This window comes from Hemicordylus capensis, chromosome 3 (assembly GCF_027244095.1).
Source record: "Hemicordylus capensis ecotype Gifberg chromosome 3, rHemCap1.1.pri, whole genome shotgun sequence".
NCBI lineage: Eukaryota > Metazoa > Chordata > Lepidosauria > Squamata > Cordylidae > Hemicordylus > Hemicordylus capensis.
The window spans coordinates 249,368,044-249,382,439 of record NC_069659.1 but is presented as its reverse complement, the minus strand read 5'-3'; the positions used below and the strand labels follow the sequence as shown (position 1 = coordinate 249,382,439).

The 14,396-nt window shown below is 45.1% G+C and overlaps 1 protein-coding gene across 1 annotated transcript; it reads left to right on the top strand.

Annotated features, from left to right (window-relative positions):
* Nucleotides 1-10,062: 10,062 nt before the first annotated feature.
* LOC128350577 (homeobox protein vent1-like) lies at nt 10,063-13,535 on the top strand. The gene is made up of 3 exons (XM_053308977.1): nt 10,063-10,306; nt 12,000-12,250; nt 13,212-13,535. The coding sequence occupies exons 1-3, from the start codon at nt 10,063-10,065 to the stop codon at nt 13,533-13,535; spliced, it is 819 nt and encodes a 272-aa protein (XP_053164952.1).
* Nucleotides 13,536-14,396: the final 861 nt, after the last annotated feature.

Below are 14,396 nucleotides of genomic sequence, written 5' to 3'. Positions count from 1 at the left end.
TCCTATTCTCCATCTTTCCTTGCATTTGTAACACACCTTAGAATGGCAGAATTGGCAAGCACTCCCACTGAGCCATTCCTCTTACCCTTAAGAGTCATCCTGAGCAGAAAAGGCTCAACTGCAGCTAATGCCCCTCCTCAGGAGTTACTCTAGGTAGTGGGTGGGTTGTTAGCATCATGCCTCTCATAGCATTCTGATGAAAAAGTTGGGATCAGGGTCTACTGAATATAATGGCCAAGTCTGACAATTAAACAAGAATTTACTGCCCCCACAATTGCATGGCTGGGTACCCAGTCAGCCCCAGGGAAACTGTAGAAGGGAATGTGTTTCCAAAGGCCTAAGCTGAAACTCTGGTGTTGGCTCCTTCCCAGCCATGGGCCTAGACCACAAGAAGCCTATCATGGACTCCCCTGATTGGATGATAGTTAAAGCCTCTGACAGAGACACACACAGACAACACACACACAATTTATCCAGAGACTTCTATTTTTTCCCTCCCCCTAGACCCCCATCCCTATCCCGTGCATGAGTGCTGATGGATGGATGGATGGATAGAGTGAGACTGCAAGAGGAGGGCAAGATTACTTAGGATTTGCCCCTTCAGTTTTTGGTAGTATTGTACTATTTTTAAATAAGGCCTAACAACTTTTGTACAAGTTGGTAGGCCTAGCCCCCTCCCCTGGGTGCACGCAAGCTTGGTCTTGACCAACCCTCATGAGGAAAACCATCCATCTAGAGCATGATTAAATCATGGAATTCTTCGTGTGCAATGGATCCTGCTCTGGAGGAGACCACTCTCTCATGAGCCAGCGTGGTGTAGTGGTTAGAGTGCTGGACTAGGACCGGGGAGACCGGAGTTCAAATCCCCATTCAGCCATGAGACTTGCTGGGTGACTCTGGGCCAGTCACTTCTCTCTCAGCCTAACCTACTTCACAGGGTTGTTGTGAGGAGAAACCTAAGTATGTAGTACACTGCTCTGGGATCCTTGGAGGAAGAGCGGGATATAAAATGTTAAAAATAAAAGTAAAAAATAAATGAGAGTGTCTGGCCATAGAAACACATGTGCGGGCTGGAGGGCTTGTCTTTCACACGACCCTCCCTGCTGTAGCAGTCACCTACCTGTTGCGTATGATTGTGGTGGTCAGAGATTGGTGGAGGTAATCTGTGAAGAGTTATATGTGTGTCACCAAGGGGGCAGGGCTACCACCAAAAAGCTTATAGCTTAAAGCTCTAGAAGGTTCCGAGGTCCTGTCTATGCAGGTGCATACATCCAAAGCCTGAAGGACAATGGACCACTACAAGAACTACTGTTACAGGTAAGCAACCTGACTTTTAAAAAGAAGAATAACCACTGTGTTCTTCAGTGCAAGGTTTAGGAACCAGTGGTGGCTCTCAATGAACATAACTTCAGCTCCCTGGCTAATTGTTTATTAGGCCCATGCAAAGCTTCAGCTGAAGCCAAATACTCCACACAACCCCACTGGCACTTCACAGAGGCAACCATTTCCACCATGCAGTGTTGTGCATTGCCCAGCACCAGTGGAGTTCATTTAGGGAAACCGAGCCCTCTCTAGCTGCAATACCATCTCGGAAGATGTGTTTGATTGTTAGGAGGTATAGCCCCTTCCCAGTGCTTTCCCCACAGAGTTCTGTATGGAAAGTGCTGGGAAGGACTACGCTGCCCGCTACTCTGTGCATGCCTTCCAACATGGCGCTGGGGCCTGCCAGGCTCTCTCACTGAACGATGCTGCCTGATACATCATTGCCTGATACATCACTGCTGCCTGATATAGGTGTTTCCCGTAGTCTGGGAAATATACCAGCAGGGATTCAAACCAGCAACCTCTTGCTCCTAGGCAAGTTACTTCCCCGCTGCACCATTAGGTGGCTGGCCTAAAATGATTGAATCATTATTATCAGTGATGTATAAGCTTTGGAAAGTGCCATTCAAACCTCAGAAGACGATAAAGCTGAAATATATATCAGTCAGGTACTTGGAATCAAATGCATTAGGGTTCTATTTTAAAATAGTCTGGGAAGAAAATAATATTTTTAGAGCAGTGAACACAGCTCCATTTGTATTTCCTTTTTAATATTGTGTAATTGCATATTCTATCAGAAGGTGGTGCTAAAGAGCCTCAGCGATGTTGAAGACGCCATAACAATACACTGTCATATCCAAGATACAATATATATCCTGATGAAGATAGAAACTTAACTACTGGTTTTAATCTTGCTCTATTTTAAAAAAACAAAACATAAGAACTGTCCAGATACAATCAATTGACACTTGAAAGGCTTTTCAGAAAATCAATACATGATATAGCAAATGAAAGAATCCCAAGCACTTCCCTTCTGACATGCTGGATCACATGTCCAGTATCCTTTAAAAAGGACACCGGAACATAGGAAGCTGCTTACTGAATCAGACCATGGGTCCATCTAGCTCAGTGTTGTCTATACAGACTGGCAGTGACCTCTCCAAGGTTGCAGGCAGGAGTCTCTCTCAGCCCTATCTTGGAGATTCTGAGTTACAGTATTACCTGCATATACTTCATAACCTAGTGGGTTTCCAAATCCTTGTGTGTAAATCTTTGTAGATATATCATGTACAAACAACCACTTTGTATATAATTGTGCTTTGGCAACGTACTGTATGCTTTGGTAGTTTGTTGGTTCAATAAAAAAAATCTTGACCTATTAAAAAAAAAAAATCTTGTCCTATCTTGGAGATTCCAGGGAGGGAACTTGGAACCTTCTGCATGCAAGCATGCTGGTGCTCTTCCCAGAGTAGCCCCATCCCCTGAGGGGAATATCTCACAGTGCTCACACAAGTAGTCTCCCATTCAAAAGCAAACCAGGGCTGACCCTGCTTAGCAAAAGGGACAATTCATGCTTGCTATCACAAGACTAGTTCTCAAGAAGGCTTGAGCAAGACTATCACCCTCATACAGGAAGTAACCTTGAGACCGATACCAGCATGTTGTTTTTATTCACGCAAGTGGGGCACATTGTTAACATAACGAAAACACTGTAAAAACAGAAATCACAAAAATTAGATAAAATCGATGTTGGATTGTAGGCAGTGCATGACATAGTAGGACATCACACATAGCTTCTTAGTCACGGGATACAGTAGCAGCAGCATTATCATTGCCTTCCCACAGGATAGCTCAGAACCAAAGAGATGGAAGGGACCAAAATGCCGTCAGGATCAACCTTGTGCACAGGCAGCCATGTGTCAAGTAGCCCATCAGACTTGCTGCATTCCAGACCACCATGTGCCACAGTTACAGAGCAGGCATACTACAGAAAATTGCCTCCACCAGCCCCAACAGCACTAGATGATGACGATTCAAGTGAGAGCTAGGGTATGTTGGAATGGGGGAAGGAGACTAGTCAAACTTGCCCGTGGGGAAAACGTCTTTCCAAACAAATTCAAAGATAACAATCTCTGCCCAAAACTAACCCACTTCTCTTCCCTAGAGGGAAATTCCTTCCCTATCCCAAGTATGGCCATTAATTACGACCTCAGAATTGATCTGTCGGGTTCTTCTTTATTGCAAGGGCGAGTAAAGATGTTAGATTGGGATCTACACAGGGGCGTAGCTATAATTGAGCGAAAGGGTTCAAAGAACACGGGCCCCCAGCACCTGAGGGCCCTCCAGATCCACCCCTCCCTATTTTCTTCATTACCCTCCTCACTCTGGGGGGCCGCCAGAGAGAGGGATGAACATGGGCCCCCTCTCCCCTAGCTACGCCCCTGGATCTACAATGCAAAATGTTTATCTGGACAACACAACATTTGTATGGTGGCAAAGGGAATCATTCACACTTTTTAGAGACACTGGCCAAGTCTAATTTGATTACCATACTAACAGGGTCCACAAGATGTTCGCCCTTCTTCTAGGTAACCCTGTAACCACCACGCAGACTCTTTGACACATCTGGTGCCAGTATCACAGTCTCATGAAAGACTTGTGAGACTGCTTATTCTTTATTATATTTCTCCAATATGATAAGTTAGTTATCCTGTAGCATGGTGAAACACTTCTGGTGAAGAAAAAAAGATGGACGGGGAAGAAAAGATGTTCTATCACCATTATAACATTAAAGTAATAGGTTGGGGGCGAGGGTTTACTTAGGTTTACTCAGATGATGTTGAATAAGTAATTATAAGCATAATAATTTCATAATTCAAATAAACATAATTATCATAATATTATTTGTTGTATTTTAACTTTGGTACACCACCTAGAGATTCACATGTCAGGAGGGAGGGATAGATAGATAGATAGATAGATAGATAGATAGATAGATAGATAGATAGATAGATAGATAGATAGATAGATAGATAATGGTTTCCAGTATTAATGTAAACTTATAACAGTGCTGAAGTTTTGTGATGATTGGTAAGAAACTTTTTTTGAAACTTTCTTTTTTTCTTTTAAAGGTTAGGGTAACTTATAGTCACCTAGTGGCACAGCAGGGAAATGACTTGACTAGCAAACCAGAGGTTGCCAGTTCGAATCCCCAATGGTATGCTTCCCAGACTATGGGAAACACCTATATCGGGCAGCAGTGATATAGGAAGATGCTGAAGGGCATCGTCTCATACTGCACAGGAGATGGCAGTGGTAAACCCATCCTGTATGCTACCAAAGACAACTACAGGGCTTTGTGGTCGCCAGGAGTCGACACCGACTTGATGGCACAATTTCCTTTACTTAGAGTAATGTGCCTGGTTACTTTGCGCTGTTTCAGACCTGCCTGCCAGCTGAGAACTTAAGCAGGTCTCATCCTGAAAAGAAACAGGTGTTCCTTTTAGGAACACTTGCGTGGCACATTGTGGGATTTCCAGGGGCCAGGATGACGCACCCCAACCAGTGTTCCCTCTAAGAGGGATTCCCAGATGTTGTTGACTACAACTCCCAGCATCCCCCACTGCAATAGCCTCTGCTTGAGGATTATGGGAGTTGTAGTCAACATCTAGGAATCCTTCTTAGAGGGAACACTGGTCACAACCTCCACACCTCTGTGCTGCCTATGGCAGCCATGGACCGACTGGGCATGCAATCCTTGTGTGCAGACACCCCACCCGGATCGTCTGCAGGAAAGGCAAGCTTCTGCTGCCTTCCCTGCCACCTGCCCTCAAGCCTTCTCACAGGACAGTGAGAAAGGGCTCCATATCTGATGTAGACAACACCCAACACCCTGGCTATTAATAAGACAATAGAGCGACATTCTCTCTAAAATGAAAGTAACTCCTGTTTTTGCTTGTATCGTTATTTCAACCAACCTGGTCGGTTTGTTCTCATGGGCTACTTGGTCACTTTACAAGGCAACTACTATTATCCAGTGGAAAGTTAATTACACTTAAGTCCCATTGAAATAAATTGGGCTTAAGAGTGTCTAGCTCTGTGCTGAATTGCAACTTAAATCTTTTGCTGTGTTGCACAAATGTTTCTTAAAATCTTTCTTTAACATCTTCATCCTTGATGGTCAAAGGCTATTAGGTGTAAAAGCATGTGCCTGCTGCAATCATAATTGATAAAAACTCATAATATTAATTCCGTCTATGGAAAGTATCACTCTGTTACTTATCTTCTGTCTCGGTGAGGAGCATTGTGCCAATCAAACCCAGACAACATCTGGGGAGTGAGGATAAAAACTCCTCTAAGCCACCAGAATGTGTTGAAAAGTAATATCCTTGCTTGCTCTGTTTTGTATGAACGAGTGAGCAAGTTTTCGAAAGTGATGTTAAAAATAAACAGAGAATGACTGTTGGATAAGATTTCACTGCAGTAAGTTCGGGCGCCACATTGGCAAGCACAAATATTAGCTCACTGGGAGGTCCTGTATTTGCTGTGAGCTGCTAAGCCGTGAGGATAACACTACAAACCAGTTCACCGTTGTGCAGTAGAAATTCACCTGCAATGTTGCATATTGTCCATTAGGTGGCATGGCAGACCTCAATGACGTGTTCACATTGCCGTTTGTTAGACTTCATGTCATCATCACTCCTTTTTTGACCTCTTTCTTCTTGTGCTTTTCTAGTATTTTCTAGTGCACAAGCATATTTCTAGTGCACATGTCCCCCTTCCCCACCAAAGTATAACAGAGGGGCAGGGAACACAAGGGGGGCCAGAGGTACAAGTGGCAGGCTGGAGCACTTAATCATGAGTAGGTCACTGGCAAGATACGAATATGGCCACAGACTCACCTGTATTGCAGCCACATACAAGAAGCATGGTGACTTAGTGCAGAAAGCTGTCATACAGGATATCGCCTGAAATGACTCTGGTAAGGGTGAAGTAGAAAAAGAGGAGGCAGAAAGAAGTTTTGCTAGACAAGCTTGCCTGGGGGGGAAACACTTCTAATTACAAAGAGGGGAGTTGTCAGACCTAAGCAAGGCTCACCTATTCTGAGTGAAATTCATCTATTTAGTCATCCCTTATTGCACTGACCTGAGGGGGAAATTCCTTTCAAGATAGATGTGTAGCAATCAGAAGACTCTGAATAAGTTCCATGTGTCTCGTCTTCCTTGATTGCAATAGACTGAGATCCACAAAAGATCTGGGCAAAGGGTACTTTTTGGTGGAGCTAAATGGAGTCATTAAATCCTTTTAGGGATATCAGCTGCTGCATCTAACCCTATTACAAACAGGTTTGTTGAGAGCAAGATGTGAGCAGCCTCAGAAGTTATAATTGAGAAGATCCTGCCTTCTCCGCCCCCAAGAAGCTAGTGCCTTATCAGTCCAGCTTTGCAAGTCTGTAGATTACATTCCCAGTACAGGAGACCTTCCATTGATCAGTTTAAAAACCTTCTAACTAAAGAAAGCAAGAACTTTGTAATGATAATAGTTTTGCACTCATGTTAATTTAACATACTGGCAGCCCATCGGTTTTTTGTTTTTTTAAAAAAGGAAGACAGAAATCAGCCTACCACTGACCTCTGCTAATATTAATGTACCCTCCAGGGTTCTTGCAAGGCATGCTTAGATATTGTGCATAAAGTACTAATATACATAGGTGTTTGTTTTTTTTAATGAACTCTTTATTCCATAATTTCTGTTTGCTAAATCTTGGAAAGACTGTCCTCTCATAGGAACATAGGAAGCTGCCATATACTGAGTCAGACCATTGGTCTCTATAGCTTAGTATTGTCTTCACAGACTGGCAGTGGCTTCTCCAAGGTTGCAGGCAGGAATCTCTCTCAGCCCTAGCTTGGAGATGCCGCCAGGGAGGGAACTTGAACACTTCTGCTCTTCCCAGAGCGGCCCCATTTCCTGAGGAAAATATCTTACAGTGCTCACACTTCTAGTCTCCCATTCATATGCAACCAAGGCAGACCCTGCTTAGCTAAGGGGACAAATCATGCTTGCTACCACAAGACCAGCTCTCCTCTCTCTCTCCACTTGACAAGACAACACAAAAAGGTGGATGCAGATGGTAGGTTAACCACACAACCATACTTAACCACAATATCATGGAATTAGGTTATTGGCTGACATGAAGAGGAAAATTACTCAAAGTAGTCCCATTGAAATTAAATGGACATGTTGGGTAACTTGTCCTTTTGATTTTGATGGGACCACTTTGAGCAATAGATAGTTTCTTAACTTGTCTTTTTAATTTCAATGGACTACGCTGAGTAACCTTTTAAATCATGAGTTATTGAAATAAATGGGATTAGGAGTTCAGACTGTGTTTTTTACTACATGACTAAATTCTCCTTACCACTTGCGGGGGATGATAGACTTAGCCAAGTTACTTCAGAGTGAGAAAACTCAACCCAGGATAGCTTTATCATTCCTATAAGATCAGACAACCAGTTTATTGAGTAATTACATGCACATCATGTTAAGTAACCACTTGGTACATGAAACCAACAAAGAATCTTGTGATACTTACACTAAGGATGAACAAGTTTATTGTAGTACAAGCTTTATAAGACTACAGTCCACCGTGTCAAAATGCAAGGAGCACTTGGTAAATGGTCAGCTGTAGTCGCCCTTAATTGCACTCAGAAGAGATGGAATTATTTTAAACTGATATAAACAGAACTGAGCTTAACTCAGTTCTTTCTTTCTTTTTCTTTTTTACTGCCTTCCTTTGCAACTCTCAAAGCCATAGGTTGAGATGCTCCTGGTCTAGCACTCTTAATCTTGTTGAGGAGGGTTGAACTAGTTGCCAACCTAGGAACTTCTGGAAACCCAGTTATGTTATTCAAAGCATACACTGAATAGCTCAGGAACATAAAGAGGAACCAGAGAAAAATATCTCCTTAGTTTACCACACACACATGATATTCATTCATTCATTCATCCATTCATTCATTCGATTTCATTCATTCAATTTCTATACCTTCCAAAAATGGCTCAGGGCGGTTTACACAGAGAAATAATAAATAAATAAGATGGAACCCTGTCCCCAAAGGGCTCACAATCTAAAAATAAACACTACTTAGACACCAGCAACAGTCACTGGAGGTACTGTGCTGGGGGTGGAGAGGGCCAGTTACTCTCCCCCTGCTAAATAAAGAGACTCACCAGGATAAAAGGTGCCTCTTTGCCCAGTTAGCAGGGGTAAAGAGCTATGGCTCTTTCTGGCACCCTTTCCCTCTTACTGTGGAGAGCCAGCCTCAGGTAGGGTTAGGACTGGGGAGAATTGAGTTCAGATCCCCCCTCAGCCTCAGCTGTTCAGATCCCCCCTCAGCTGTTTGGATGACTTTCGACCAGTTGATCTCTCACAGACTAACTTCTCTTAGAAGGTTTTTGTGACAAAATACTTACAGAGGTGTGTGAGTGTGAAAGAACTATGTTGAGCTACTGCCTTGAGCTACTGAGAGGCAGGGTATAGTAATTATGATAATCTTATTGTTGTCACCACCAGTCAGGAAATTGTTTTGGTGTTAAAGAGAAAACAAAATCAGGTACTCCTCTGACACCAATTATACTCTATAATCAGGAGTGATTCTAGAATAACTAGTGGGGGGGGGGCAAAGGGGTAGTGAAGACCATTATTAGGAAAATGAGGATTTTGCTGAACATTAGATACTTACAGCGGTAAGACAGTTAATGAGACTCCTGCCTACCTGACTGCACTGGCTTCTGTAACTTGTTCTGGGACAGAGGAGTGAGTGGATGAGGCTTCTTTAAACAATGGAGGCCTTTTAAAATAATTCAAGCTATAGGATATACTGTGACTGTATTGTTCAACGCTTTGCTGTAAAATTCCACTCTAGTAAATGACAGAGCAAAACGAGAAATAGGAAACATTCTAGGAGGAGCGCCTGTTACCTCTTGCTACCCCTTGGCATCATCCCTGTCTATAATGCAAAATTGTTTTGGGGGAAATGAGTCTTACTAGTGTGATCACTGCATCACTGAGGTCTTAGCAAAATATTAGAGCCTAGGACAGGCTATGTGAAAAACACCTAATCTGGTGGAAAATGGCAGAAGGATGGTTTCTGGTTTTTCCCCACTGCAGATCATCAGTGTGGTTTCTGAGCAGGCTTTTATGACCTTGGCAGCTCTTTGAGGAAATGCACCCATGGACCTGAACCATACCAAAGATCATCACCCCCATTGTCTGTAAAAAGTGAACAAGACCCCGTCCCACTCAGCCCTTTCCTTGAAATGTATATTTGAGCAATGGCCATTGTCAAAGCTCTTTGGAGTCGGGGTATTTAAATTCCCAGTTGCCTTTTGAAGCCCCCCTCAGAGTGGAGCAGAAAGCCACATTTACATAGAGAGGGAAAGGATGTAACAAGTACTGCAAATCGCTTACAACAGAGTTGAATGATCTATTGGCAGACATCGCGGAGCCAGCCCTACCAGAGCCTTGGAAAATGTGTGAACAGCTTCTGTTGTTGGGGCGGCCTGATGACAATTTAGACGGTGCTTATCTGACCTTTGATGTTTGTTTACACCAGCGGCGCTTTGCTTGCAGCCTGCCTTATAAAACCAAGCCGGGCCTCTCCCCGCCTCCGCCTTTGCTCCGAAGACAGATCGTTTCCAAGAGGACTTGGGCTGGGACGACCACGAGGCCTCCTCGCCATGACGAAGGCTCCCTTCTCTGTAGAGTGGCTTTCTCAGAGCAGCCGGGCTACTAATCCTGCTTGGAGTGGCACCGAAATCAAGCAGGCCGCCTCTTCCACCTTCCCCGAGGGCTTCCAGCCTCTGGAGGGACGTTCCTTCTCCAACACAAAGCCCGCGCAGAGAGCTCTAGGTCAGAGCGACGTTTCCCGAGGCCAGGAACATCGCCCTTCTCTCCAGAAGCACGTTGAGTCCTCCTCGACAGGTATTTGCGTGTGTGTGTGTGTGTGTCGTGGCCTTCTGTGTAATCTCTCTCGAGTTTTGCGGATTGTCTGTAAAGGGAAACAAGAGACCGCTAATTTTCGATCCACACTTACTTGGAAACCCCAGGATCGGAGTGTGAGGGAGAAAAGGCCGTTCACAGTCCCGTAGCAGGATTGTCCAAAGTGGGGGGAGGGGAGACTGGAATCCCAAAGGGAAGGCGTCATAGAGGCATAAAAAAGAGACAAGAGGATGCGCTCTTATGCGCATTTTTCTAGGAGGGAGCCCTATGGAACACACCGAGGCTTATTTCCGAGTAAGCATGTCTAGGATTGCGATTGGAAGGTGATGGGAGTGTAGCTATAATTGAGCGGATGGATTCAAAGAACCCGGCCCTCCAGCTCCTCCCCTCTTCTCCCTATTTTCTTCATTATCTCCCTCACTCCGAGGAGCCTCCTGGGAGAGGGCTGAACATGGACCCCTGAGTCCAACAACCTCGGGAACCCAAGGCTGGGAGTCCCTGGTCTATGGAAAGCCAACCTCGAAATAGAGCGGGAGTTCCCAACCTGTGGAACTCCAGATGTTGATGAACTACAAATTACAATTTATTGTGACTGGAGGTGATGAGAGTTGTAGTCCATCAACATCTGGAATTCCACCGGTTGGGAACCCCTGAAAGAAAGAATGAGAGGCAGGGGATCTCCTCGGTGGCCAGGATACTGGTATTCCCACAATGTGGCAAGATGCAGCTCTGAATATCTTCTCTCCTTAAGGAAAGGAGGCAAAGGCTACCACTCTCAGCAGCACATTTAATATGAAGAAAGGCCCGCTATCCTCAGCGGGACTTGCTTATGAGTAAACATGCTTAGTTAGGATTCCGGCGGATATGAGTATCAGAGGCTTGGGGGTCGGGCAACAAAACGAGGCCTCTTGGAGTAGAAGGAGGGGACCAGGGGACCCAATCTTTCGTGTTCCTTTTCCCAACACATCTAAATACTTGATTCCAAATTACATGGCATTTCACTTTCTCCATCTGCAATCTAAATGCTAGTTGCCCCTCCCGCCCCGATGGAAAAGCTGGCTATCTTGCCTATTTGTTCTGAACCATATACATTCCACCGAGTTCAATGGAATTTACTCCGAAGGAGGTCTAAATATTGGCTGCCGCCTTGCAGGTGGAGCGGAAAAAAAAGATGCTGGGGTGTCTGTTTTGACTAGGCAAAGTTAAGGTGGCTACAGTCCTATGCAACTGGGAGTAAGTTTGGGAGTAAGTTCGATTTAAGTGGGGCTTATTTCTAAGTAAACATTAGTGGTGGAACAAGGAAAGGGGGGTGGACCAGACGGGGTGCAGAAGGGGGAAAGTGCATTTATGGGTGGGCAAGCTGCGTCCCACATGTTAGATGTCTGAAACACAAACAGGGGACAAACTACTTGCCTGAGGGGGTGCTTTCCCGGCCTTCTCCTACTATGCCGCGCCCTTGGTAACCATGTATAGATTTGGACTGCACTAGTGAATCGGGCACACTAGGACTCTATTTAGTGTACTGGGATCCTGTGGAATAATGTATCAATATGGGATAACTACTGGGTGAGGAGGGGTGTGTCTCTCTTTTTCAACCCAGCTACTAATTATTGGAAAGCTACGGAGGCTAGATTCACCTTGCTGATCTGATTCTCGCTTCTCCCCCCACCCCCAGTCCGGACATCATTAGCCGCTCCCAAACCGGCGTGGAGCACTTCAGAGTGTGGTTCGGACGGCGAAGGAAGCCTCTCAGAGCGCCAGACTTCCGAAGACGCCGGAGGCAGAAGCACGAGCACCCGCCGCTTGCGTACCGCTTTTAGCTTGGAGCAGATCAGCACCCTGGAGAGCTCCTTTAAGAGGCAAAAGTACTTGGGCGCGGCAGAGAGGCGCAAACTGGCCAATAAAATGCAGCTCTCAGAAGTGCAGGTAAGCGGGCTGTCTGGCGCTGCACTTGGACTGAAAGAGATGGATTTCGGGAAGGAGAAGGGTTCCCGTTTCCCAAAGTCCTGAAATCCTCTTGGTCAAATGACAATAAAATTATCTAGCTACATTTTTGAGGCTAAAGAACTGAATTCTAGTTCATTGTTGAATGTATGTGGAGGTGAGAGGGGGAGGAAACTATTTAAGAGTGGAGGAGGCAAAGTGAAAAGAGATGTGAGCAAAGCACAGGGATGAGGCTGGAGAGCATCTGCTTTGCCTTCAGGTCTTAGTTCAATCCTTTGCATCTCCAGGAAGGGCTGGGGATCCTGTGGTTTCTGCAGCATCACAGTGCTTCATTGCCAGCAGTACTAGATCGCCAAACACGCTTCTTCAGTGGCATCAGTCCATTAATTCACAATATCCCAGTGAAAGAAATGTTCATCAACAATTATTCAGTTCCAAGAAGGACTCTCAGTTTGCTAGACTCTAGTAGATCTCTCCACTGGCTGGATTCTGTTTTGATTGTGAGTGAAACTGGCCAGCAGCACTTTGTTATTGAGCCAAAATATTTGTACTTTGGGCAGTCTTGTTTAATAATTTAGCATGGTTACTCAGTTACAAATCAGGTGCTTTTGCAGAATCATTGAATGTGGTCTAAATCACATGGGGAGTGTATCATCCCCACCCTCTGCTGTTGCCTCTACCATAGCATCCTTCTCTTAAAATTGTTTGCAGTGCAGTAGTATGTTTATTTCAATTTCTGGTCAGATTGTGATTTTCCTACAGCTGGGCACTGATACTTTCTTCTGAGAAGGAAGTAGTCAGTGTACTGAGTTCTGAGTACAAAGGAGCAGGATGGAACCCCTAATAATGTCAGTACAGCAGATGCCTTGGTTGAGTAAGAAAGAAGCACTCTTTTGGCTAATAACGGGCTAATTTACTTATTTCTGACCTTTACTTTCCACAGATCAAGACTTGGTTCCAGAACCGGCGGATGAAACTGAAACGGCAGCTACAGGAGATGAGACCAGATCCCTTCCATGCAGCTCAATTTTATAGTCCCCTCCCTTTTGGACCTCAGAGTGGGCCCCTCTCCTATGTTTACTCACCTCACCAGCAGACTTTCAGCAGGAAGGAGGCTGTTCCTTCTGGCATTGCCTTCCCTCCAATGCCCCCTCTCAGCCTGGATCCCATGAACACCTCTGGAGGACAGCTGGGTGCTCTTTGGCCAATGCAAGTGCCTTATTATGTGGGATACCAAGACCCTAGAACTGTCTTCTTGACCCTCTGAATCAACCAGCAGGGATCCTGATGACCCCTAGAAGGATTTGCACTAAGAGTGGCTCTCCCATTGGTTATTTAGAGCAACAGTTGCCTATGGATTCCTATTGAGATCCCTTGCTTCTGAATACATATATACATGTGTATGTATTGTGAAGATATTTTGCACAGAGACACTTGCATGTGGTCAGGGTGTTACTAGGTACTTAGCCAGTACCTGGGCCCTTAGGGTCTGGCTCAGGTCCTCCTCTCCCTCCATTTTGATAAACCCTTTTCATTCTCTTTAAAGGAGTCCCAACATTTTCTGGGATGGTATAGAAAGCTGTCTTCTACTGTACTGAGTCAGACCATTGGTCTATCTAGCTCAGTATTGTCTACACAGACTGGCAGCGGCTTCTCCAAGGTTGCAGGCAGGAGTCTCTCTCAGTCTTATCTTGGAGATGCCAGGGAGGGAACATGGAATCTTCTGCATGCAAGCATTGTTTGCTACCACAAGACCATTTCTCCTCCTTGCAGGCAGAAGTCTGTCTCAGCCCTGTCTGGAGATGCCAGGGAGGGAACTGGGACCTTCTGCATGTACAGATGCTTTCCCCAGAGTGGCTCCATCCCCTAAGGGGAATATCTAACAGTGTGCACATGTAGTCTCCCCTTCAAATGCAAACCAGGGTAGATCCTGCTTAGCAAAGGGGGCAAAACATGCTTACTACCACAAGACCAGCTTTCTTAAAGCAGTTGGGTGTGTGTGTGATTATTTAATTGTACTTTTTATGCAGGGGCTACCCATCTCCTTTTCCTTGGTCTCCACCATTGAGCCCAGCAGCTGGTTTGCTGAGCACGCCACCCCTTCCATTAAGCCTGGCACCTGGGTTGC